Genomic DNA, 9946 nt, shown 5'->3' with positions numbered 1-9946 from the left:
CTGATCTGCAGGCTGGGGCGCGGATGATGCGAATTCCTAGAAGCCTCAGGCGGCTGCCCAGGATTTAAAGTTAGGATCCTCCGAGGACCCTGGAGGTTGGCGCTCACACCCCACCTCCAGGTCTCACAAAGGCCCAGGGGGGCGTGGGCAGGGAACCCCCCCCCCCATTCACCATCCCTGTCCACCTGGGAGCCAGTTTCCACTCGGTCCTGCCAGCCCCGGGCTGAGCAGCAGGGGACGGGGGACGAGACTGGCGGCCGGGGGGTGGGGGGGGCGGGGAGCGGAGGAGCAGCGGGAGGTGAGGGGGCAGGTAGCGGCAGGCCGGAGAGAGGGGGGCTGGGCCGCCTCTGGGGCACCCGTCCGACCTCAGCCGGCTCCGCCGGGAGTGGGGACGGTGAGTCAGATCTCCGGCACCCGCGCGGGTCGGGCGGTGGGGGTTGGGGGCGAGTCAGGAAATGACATCAGAGGCCTGTGCCAGGGGACTGGAGGTCTGAGCCGGGCCGGGGCGGCGGGGGCTGCAGGGCGGGGGCGGGAGGACCTCGACTGAGCCTCCGGCCTCGGGGCAGGAGCCTGGCCCCTTCCTGGGGGAGTTTCCTGCCGGGCCCGCCCTCCCCGCCTCTCCCCGCCCCCTCTCCGGGCCGCTCCTTGTAAGGTCTGAGCGCCGCTCTCTCCCCGCCCCCTCCTTCCCTCCCTCTTCCCCGCGTCCCTCCCCGCCAGGCTGGAGGCTGCTCGGGACCCGGACGCAGAGTCCGCGGACCCGGCTGCGAGGCGGCCACCGGCGACGCGGCGCGCACGCTCCGGCCCGCGGTGAGGCGCGGGGAGCCGCCCGGCGGCCGCGCGCGGGGAGGGCCGGGGGCGGGGGCGCCGCGCCGCGCGGGGCGGGGCGGGGGGCGGCCGGGCCGGCGGGGGGTCGTCTGCCCGGGTCCCGCGCCGCGTAACCCGGCCGCCCGCCTCCAGCAGCCCGGCCCGGCCATGGCGGCCCCCCGCCCGCCTCCCGCGATCTCCGTCTCGGTCTCCGCTCCGGCTTTTTACGCGCCGCAGAAGAAGTTCGCCCCGGTGGTGGCCCCAAAGCCCAAAGTGAATCCTTTCCGGCCCGGGGACAGCGAGCCTCCGCCGGCCGCCGGGGCCCAGCGCGCGCAGATGGGCCGGGTGGGCGAGATCCCCCCGCCGCCCGCGGAAGGTATGCGGCTCGGCTCGGGGGCTGGACCCCGGCGGGCGCCGGGCCGGGGACAGTGGATTCGGGAGTTTGGGGGTGCCTGGGAAGGTTGCGGCGAAGGGGGCTGGGCGCAGCTAGTCTGTCCCGAGCAGATGTTCTTACCTCATCGCGGAGCTCATGGCTGGGAGCCAGGTCTCCTGGGACCGTTCCAAGTCCCGCGCCTGGGGGGTGGGAGGCGGGAATGTGGGGCACGAATCTTCCTCCCTGGGTCCGTTTTCCCAAGTGTAACGGGAGCTGCATCAGTCCTGGGTCGAGCCCCCGCCCTTACTGACCCCGTGCTCCCAGGGCGTCCTGCGTCTCCCTTTGCTTCCCCCCCCCCCCCCCCCCGCCCCTTCCCCAGAGGACTTGGGTTAGGGGTTAGAGCTATAGAAAGAGGGTAACTTGGGAAAGGGGTAGAGCGGCTCTCGCTGACTGTTCTTTCTCCCGACTGTCCTCTCTGGTCTCTACCTCAGACTTCCCCCCGCCACCCCCTCCTCTCCTTGGGGATGGCGACGACTCGGAGGGCGCCCTGGGAGGTGCCTTCCCACCTCCGCCTCCCCCTATCGAGGAGCCATTTCCCCCTGCGCCCCTGGAGGAGGAGATCTTCCCTTCCCCACCGCCTCCACTGGAGGAGGAGGGAGGGCCTGAGGCCGCCATACCTCCCCCCCCACAGGTATGGAGGCTTGGGAAGGGCGGCTACACTGGGACACCCCCAAAGGGAGCAGAGGAGAGTCCTTACCTCTGATCTTCCCTGCGTCTCTGACCTGACTGGGGTGGGGTGGGAATGGAGACCTGGGATGGGTGCTCTGACCCCTGACCCTCTAGCCCAGGGAGAAGGTGAGCAGTATTGATTTGGAAATCGACTCTCTGTCCTCCCTGCTGGATGACATGACCAGGAATGATCCCTTCAAAGCCCGGGTAAGGGACTGCAGGGGAGGAAAGGTGGGGAGGGGAGGAAGGGGGTCGGCCCGCTCCTCTAACTGAGCTTGTCTCCCCTGCCCCTCCCCTTGCAGGTGACATCTGGATATGTACCCCCACCGGTCACTACTCCATTCGTTCCCAAGTCCAATACTAAGCCTGCAGCTGGAGGCACCGCACCCCTGCCTCCTTGGAAGTCCCCTTCTAGCTCCCAGCCTCTGCCCCAGGCTCAGGCTCAGCCTCCGAGCCAGACCCACTTCCAAGTGCAGCCCCAGGCCAAGCCTCAGGTCCAGGTTCACGTGCAGCCCCAGGCCCCGCCCCAGCCGGTGCCTTTGGCAAACACCCAGCCTCGAGGACCCCCAGCCCCACCTCCGGCCCCTAAGTTTTCTCCAGTGGCTCCCAAGTTTACTCCTGTGACTTCCAAGTTCAGCCCTGGAGCCCCAGGTGGACCCGGGTCGCAGCCCAGTCAGAAGTTGGGGTCCCCTGAAGTCTCCTCTTCCAGTAGCACAGGCTCCCCGCAGCCCCCCAGCTTCACGTATGCTCAGCAGAAGGAGAAGCCCCGAGTGCAGGAGAAACAGCATCCAGTGTCCCCACCGGCTCAAAACCAAAATCAGGTGAGAGAGGGTGGGAGGACCAGGCTGGGACCAGGGGGCCAGAGAACAGGGCGCAGGTGGTCCCAGAGAGGGGGGTGGACGCGGGGGTGGTGGGATAGGAGTTTTGAGCCTCTAAAGTTGGCCCGGTTGGGTCAGTGGCAAGAGAAAGCTCTTTTGAGGAGTGCCTGGCAGGGTCTGGGTCTGGGTGGGGCCTGACCGGGCTTCGGGGGAGCAGCACAGGCTCTGAATCAAGAGAAGGGTTTGGTGGGCTCTCCCTTGCGCCCTGCCCCCCTAGAATGTTAAAAGAGATGAGATCGTCACCAGTTTGACCTTGCTTCTTCCCCCTTCTTGGATTCTTGAGTTCATCTCTCTGCTCTTCTGATCCACAGTCACTGCCCCAGGGCCCATCTGGTGATAAGAGTCACAGTAACAGTAAACAGCCAGCAGTAAACAGGGAGCATAGCATAGCTGGGCGCCGGGCACTGTGCTCTGTGCTCTGGAGGGAAGAGATCTCTCAAAGAGGTTAAGTCTGAGGGAGTCAGATGGGCCTGGAATAGAATTCCCAGCTCACAAGACCCTTGGCAAGTTACGTGAGCTTTGAGCCTCAGTTTCCCCACCTTTACCATAACACCCCACACAACGGTTATGCAGATTAAGGGAGCTCGCCCTGAGTAGAAAGGGGTCTGTATCTAGCTCTTGAGTGCTCAAAAATAGACAAGTTATTCCTGTCTGACCATTTCTGCCTTCTGTTGGGGGGGGGCGGGGGGCGGGGGTTGAGGTCTGAGTGAAAGGGCCCCTGATCGACATCTAGTCCTGCCAGCCATCAAGGTAACTGATGGCGTGGCGGCGGGGGGGGGGGGGGGGGTGTTTGTGTTCAGACACAGTGGAGAAGAGATGCTGACTGCCAGTGAGTTTTGCAGAATCTGGTGTTTCAGGAACTCCGGACAGGTGTCAACATGGGGGCCTGCGAGTTAGGGAAGGCGTCGTGGCGCTTGTGTATCTTGAAGGATGGTGGGAGGAGAAGAGCAGGAAGGGCATTTGGGCAGGAACAGCATGAGTAAGACTCAAGGGCACAAGAGCACAACAGCAGCCAGTTCCTGCGGGAGTATTGTAGAACTGTGCTGAGGGAGGGAGTGGGGGAGGGGCGGCCGGAGGGAGGAGGAAATAACAAAATGGCACACCAAGGGAGCCTGCCCGTCCCGGAGAGGCACAGATGGGTTCTGAGGACTTGCATGGCCCAGTTGGAGGGCTGGCGACAGCCGACAGCCCAGGTGTGCTTTTGGAAGCTTTGGGGAAAGTTTTTGGGCAGAGGTGCGGGCTAGAGGTCGGAGGTCAGCAATGTGACAAGAGAGTTCACCCCTGGGCAAGTGTAGCGTTAGTTGAAATGAAAAATGAGGCCGAGATAGGAGAGCTGTTAAAAAGGAAGAGGCTCCAGGCTTGGTAGCCGATAAGCCAGCCTTTGGAAGAGGAGGAGTGTGTTGGGGAATGACAGTATTGCTGACAGAATAGAGAAGTCCAGAAGGGGAAATGGTTTGGACGGGAAGGGGAGGGGTCCAACTGTCAGTCTGTTGAGCAACAGGTTCTAGGAGGACTTGGCCTCAGCTGGGACTGTCATTCAGTTAGAAATGGAGCCCTGGGTGTCAGGAGGGGGCCTCAGACTCGGGGGGGTGGGGGAGGTGCGTGGTGTAGTGTGTGGTGACCCAGGTGCGGCGATGGCCGCCGAGGGGCCCAGGGGCTGCTGAGCAGGAGATGCTGAGGGCCCGGGAGGAATCTTGGGTGATGCTCAGGTTGACCAGGTGGCAGGGGGAGGAAGGGCAGCCGGAGGAAGAGGGTGTCTGGACAGAGCGAGGTCTCGGGAGAAGAGAATGCGATGGCTGAGGAGTTCTTCAGCGGTGCAGGCGAGGACTAAGGCCAGAGATTTGACTACTCAGAAGTTGTAGATGGCTGTGGGGTGGCCTGTTGGTGCCCTGTGGCGGGGGAAGGAGTGTGTGTGTGTGAGGGAGAAGCAGTAGGAAGAAGCTGATGGAAGAGGGGTTACTGATGCCTGCGAGCGGGGGCTGCTGCTGCGATGGAGTCCTGGGGGGGGAGCCCGGGATGCCCCCGCCCCCCAGGCGTTCCCAGAGAGCAAGGGCAGCGTGGCCACAGTGTTTCTGGGAGAGGAGGGAGCTGGGGCTGGCTGGCTTCCATCTTCTCAGTCATGTAGGAGGTGAGGTCATCAGTGAGCGAGGGGACGACGCAGTTGGGGGCTCGAGAGGAGATGGAAAGGTTTGGAACAGCTGCTGTGGGGAAGGCGACTGGGAATCCGCAGGAGCCAAATACCAGACGGCCGGGCTGAGGCTGGAGGGCGCAGAGGGCGCTGCAGTGTTTCGGGAGCTCACTCTGCAGTGTTCAGCACTCTCTCCACCTACTTTCTGCAGCTTGGAGTCAGAAGGAGGAAGCGGGCAGTGGCATGGCCCAGGGTTGAGATGGAGCCAGATAAGCGAGAGATGGCGGTTCAGGGTGGCATGAGTGGCTGCGAGGGCCTTGTAGAAATAAGTGGTTAAGGGACCAGACTTGGTGGGGAGGCAAGCCAGAAAGTTTTGATGCATAAGATGTAGGAGGAGGGTTGGGAGGCCCAGGAGCCTTTCTGATCAGCTCTCTGGGTAGGTGTGAGTGGGCAGGGAGGGTGGAATCGCTGGGAGGTCAACCCCAGGGGCTTGGCACACGATGACCTTGACCAGTGAATGGCAGGTCTGAAGGGTTCCGTGGTGGAAGGTGTCTGAGCTGGAAGCACGTTTGGAGCCGCTGGAGTTGAAGAAAGAGCTGGAGGGCCTAGTGCCACGGGTGCTGAAGCTGTGGCAGGCAGAGAGGGAACAGTAGCGGGACTGAGTGTGTCTTTGAAGGGCCGTGGATACCCGTGGGGCGCGGATGTCCCTGAATGGGTCATACTTCCGAAGAGCGGGACAGGTGTCTAAAGCGGCCCTGCCTCTGTCCCCAAGACGCCAGGAAGGGAAGATCGGGAGAGGGAAGGGTGGCGCTTACATCGTGGGAAGGGGCTTACAGGGGACACAGGGAGGCGGTGGGAGTTTACGGGGAGCTGCAGCGGCTGCAGACCTCTGGATGCACGCAGGTGTGAGCATGGTGGAGCCAGGGCCGAGGAGAAGGCGGCTGCGGGAGGAGGTAGCTCGGAGGCTTTGGGGTTCCAGGTGTTACAGGAACCAAAGCATTAGCAGGTGACAGGTAGCACATTCAGCGACAGGGGCCACAGTCCTGGGCGGATTTATCCAGTACAGGGAAAACCAACCTCGTGTTTCTGATGGAATGTCATGGAAACACTGCAGCAGCTTCCCTTGGGGCTGCTCAGGGTTTCTGGTAATGACCCCCTCCCCTCACTTGCACCCCACCCCCAGCCGGCAGCTCTCTCAGGACCCCCTTAAGAGAAAGGGTAGGCGGGCCTAGGGAATGGTCCTTCTCTGAGGCCTGCTGCGGGGGGAGTGGGCTCAGGTGGTTCTGGACCCTGGCATGGGGAGCTGTGGGCTGGGCTCTGAGAGACAGCTGTGGGGGGTTAACCTGTGATTCCCGCCTGTGTTGTATCCGCACGCTGACAGGGGCTGCTCGGCAGCAGGCGGGCCGGGTAGGTGTGTGTGCACTTGGGTGCGCACGCCATCACTTGCCGACCTTCTGTGGGGGGCCATGTCTGAGCATGCTCTGTGGAGTTGACGCGTGGCCGGGTGTGTTGGCTGCTTCAGTGACCTCAGCTGCTGTGTGTGTGGCCTCTGTCCGCTCAGTTGTTCTGGCCTGTCCGTGACCGCCCAGGGGCCGGGGGGTTTGGGCAAAGTGGGTGGAAGGGTCACCCCCTTCCCCTTTTTGTGTGGTGCTGGGGGTCAGGGAGGGAGAATGAGGAGCTTTCAGAGTCAAACCTGAGCGTCGGGGGAAATGCGTGGGGAGTTCGTCCTCATTGGGAGAAAGTGGCTAAGCTGGCTGGGAAAAGTGCTTGGAGAAAGGTGATTGGCAAGAGAGTATGAAGAAAGTATTGGGGTTTCAGGTCCGCGCCCCTGGGGCCCCGGGACCTCTGACTCTGAAGGAGGTGGAGGAGCTGGAGCAGCTGACCCAGCAGCTGATGCAGGACATGGAGCATCCTCAGAGGCAGAATGTGGCTGTCAATGGTGAGCTCACTCCCCCTCTGCCTTCGCACTGGCCCACTGGGGGGGGGGGCGGCTGGCTCCCCCGCCGCCAAGCCTCGGATCCCTTGCAAGCTTCTTCCTCCTGTTGACTTTCGTTTCCTGTGGCCTCCCCAGAGCTCTGTGGCCGGTGTCATCAGCCCCTGGCACGCACGCAGCCTGCAGTTCGGGCTCTGGGGCAGTTGTTCCACATCACCTGCTTTACCTGCCACCAGTGTGAGCAGCAGCTGCAGGGACAGCAGTTCTACAGCCTGGAGGGGGCGCCCTACTGTGAGGGTTGCTATACTGTGAGTCAGGGTCGGGCCGAGGGGCACCCCGGGGGGCTCGGCCAGGGGCTGGGTGCGGACGTGGGGCCGATGCGCCTCAGCAGCTGCCCTTTGGGTGCCAGTTCCCTGCCAATGTCCCGCTGCTACCTCCTTAGGACACGCTGGAGAAGTGCAACACCTGTGGGCAGCCCATCACTGACCGCATGCTGAGGGCCACCGGCAAAGCCTACCACCCGCAGTGCTTCACTTGCGTGGTCTGCGCCTGCCCGCTGGAGGGCACCTCCTTCATTGTGGACCAGGCCAACCGGCCCCACTGTGTACCCGACTACCACAAGTGAGGACCCACCTCCTGTCTTCTGGGCTCCTCTCTGGCTGCCAGCCCCAGTCATCTGGGAGCCGGGCTGCCCTCCTGATTCCGAGACCGCTCCAACCCCCTGGCCCTCCTTTCTGGCCCCACATCCTTCGTGTAGACAGCAGACACCAGTTCATCTGGATTTCGATGTCCGGTGGCCTCAGACCTTGGTAGCAAGTCTTGGCTACTGGCAAATGCCTGCTGGCCTTTGGCTTGCGGAGGCTTCTTGTGGGTGCGGTCTTGCATGCAACAATGTGTGCTGGAATGACTTCATCTCACACACAGGCTGGGCTCTAAAAGTTCTTTTGGAGATCAGCTCTTTGGAACTCTGGCTTTTCCCTAGAAACAATGTTTACAAGGTGGCTACGCTCTTAGGCCAGCAGCAGAACCCCATAGCTACGGGGCGGCACAGAGAAACTGCAGCGCCTGACTCCCACCTCTGACAGTGGGTCTGAGGTGTACGTTGTTTTTAAAAAATTTTTTAATGTTTATTGATTTTTGAGAGGCAGAGCACAAGCAGGGGAGGGTCAGAGAGAATCGGAAGCCAGCTCCAGGCTCTGAGCTGTCAGCACAGAGCCTGATGCAGGGCTTGAACTCACAAGTTGTGAGATCATGACCTGAGCCAAAGTCAGAAGCTTAACCCACTGAGCTGCCCAGGTGCCCCCTGAGGTGCATGTTTTTAAGAATTCCACCTTAGGCGTCCAGAACTTCACATCCCTCTCTCTGCGCACCCCAGCGGTCGGGCAGGACACCTGTGTGGCAGAAGGCGAGGGTCAAGGGAGCAGGGATGAGGGCTGGAGATGCTGCTGGCTGCAGTGCCGATGTCCAGGGAGTCAAGACCCTGTGGCAGAGGTTTCTGGGGTGGGTGAGGGGAAAAGGTGGGAAATCTCCCTTGATAAGGGCCAGATAAGATGGCTGGTCTTAGGACTTGGTGTGGAGCTTCCCCTCCCTAGGGATGTGGAGCAAAATGGGCTGCGTCTGCCCCGTTGTGCAACCGCCGTCTCCCTCCCCTGCACTTTCATGGGGAGCCCTGGGCACCCGCTGCCTCCGTCTGACTCCTGCCCCTTGCCCCGTTCTGGGCCCCTCCAGGCAGTACGCCCCCAGGTGCTCCGTCTGTCAAGGGCCCATCATGCCTGAACCTGGCCGTGAGGAGACCGTGCGAGTGGTCGCTCTGGATAAGAACTTCCACATGAAGTGCTACAAGTGTGAGGTTGGCTGGCCCCCTGGCCCCCAGGGCTGGGAGGTGGTGGGACACCGCTCACTACCAGGTGGTTGGTGGGCAGTACCAGCCTGGAGATCAGAGCTGCAATTTAGTGGTGGGGGGGGTGCTCGTGGCTGTCCCCACCCAGATGCTCCCATCACTGCGCATCATGGGGAGAGGGGCTTCTGTGGGGTTTCGCTGAGTTTCCACTGAAGTTCTGATAAACCAAGAAAGGGGGCAGCCAGTGGGAGGGAGGGCTGTGGGGCTTCGCTACGGTGGGGATGGGGATGTGCTTGAGGGAGAGGGAGAGAGGGAGTGGAGGCAGGTGGGAGAGGTCCCACGTCGTGTATTGGGTGGAAGCCTTGGGAACAGCTCCTCCCACTGCCCACCTTGGGCAGGAGAGGCCTAGGGGACAAGAGTGAAAATGGGCAGTAGTAGAAGTGAGGGTAGGAGTGGGGCTAAGTGTGGTTGGGGACACAGGCAGTGACGCTGGACATCAGCCAAGCCATAGAGCATTTGGTCTTCCTAATTTAAAGGTAGAGGTATGTGTGGGGGGCGGGGTGCACAGGGGCCTTCCCGACGGCGGACTCTTCTTCCTTCCTCCCAGGATTGCGGGAAGCCACTGTCCATTGAGGCGGATGACAACGGCTGCTTCCCCCTGGATGGCCACGTGCTCTGCCGGAAGTGCCACACTGCCAGAGCCCAGACCTGAGTGGGCACCGGCGAGGGCGTTCCTCCCCCATCAGCGGACCACCCACACTGAGACCACCTTGCCCTCCACCCGCCCTGCCCCCCTTCAGTTATCTTTTCATGTCTAGCCTCTCCTTCCATGCCAGCCCCCACCCCATATCCCACGTGCCCTGTGCAGGGCCCCGACATGACCCAGGGCTGCCGCACCCAGCTCTGGGTTTCCAGTCCACCCCCCCCACCCCCCGGGCCCATCCCACAGGGACCACCCACCCCTCTCCAGGTGTGCCCCACCCGAGGGGGCGCCAGGTTGAGCGCTGCTGCTTTCACTGCTGCACCGATGCCCTCGGCTGGTCCCCGAGCAGCCGAGCAGCCGTGTACTCTGCTTGCTGAGAGCCGGGAGACCCCCTGACGCGGGGAGGCTGGGCTGGGCTGGGTTGACTGGCCTGCACACTCCCACCCACCCTCCCCGTGCTGCCGGGTTGTGTCTATAGCTACAGATAAAAAAAAAAAATTGTGTTTTCCAGAATTCTTAGGAGTAAGTCTTTCTTGTGCGTACAGCCCTCATGGGTGA

The 9946-nt window shown here is 62.5% G+C and overlaps 1 protein-coding gene across 2 annotated transcripts; it reads left to right on the top strand.

Moving 5' to 3' along the window:
- Positions 1-685: 685 nt before the first annotated feature.
- ZYX (zyxin) lies at positions 686-9901 on the top strand. 2 transcript variants are annotated; one of them, XM_039243041.1, is made up of 10 exons: positions 686-807; positions 958-1180; positions 1669-1868; positions 2021-2113; positions 2209-2727; positions 6731-6851; positions 6984-7153; positions 7288-7466; positions 8574-8694; positions 9293-9901. In XM_039243041.1, the coding sequence occupies exons 2-10, from the start codon at positions 973-975 to the stop codon at positions 9395-9397; spliced, it is 1716 nt and encodes a 571-aa protein (XP_039098972.1). In that variant the 5' UTR covers positions 686-807; positions 958-972; the 3' UTR covers positions 9398-9901. The 2 variants fall into 2 exon arrangements, with proteins under 2 accessions (XP_039098972.1, XP_039098971.1); XM_039243040.1 differs by having other exon boundaries at positions 687-807; positions 961-1180.
- Positions 9902-9946: the final 45 nt, after the last annotated feature.

This window comes from Hyaena hyaena, unplaced genomic scaffold, assembly GCF_003009895.1.
Source record: "Hyaena hyaena isolate Hyena2069 unplaced genomic scaffold, ASM300989v1 scaffold_220, whole genome shotgun sequence".
Classification (NCBI taxonomy): domain Eukaryota; kingdom Metazoa; phylum Chordata; class Mammalia; order Carnivora; family Hyaenidae; genus Hyaena; species Hyaena hyaena.
Note: the sequence above shows the minus strand (reverse complement) of the source record. Positions and strands in the feature narration are given on the sequence as shown.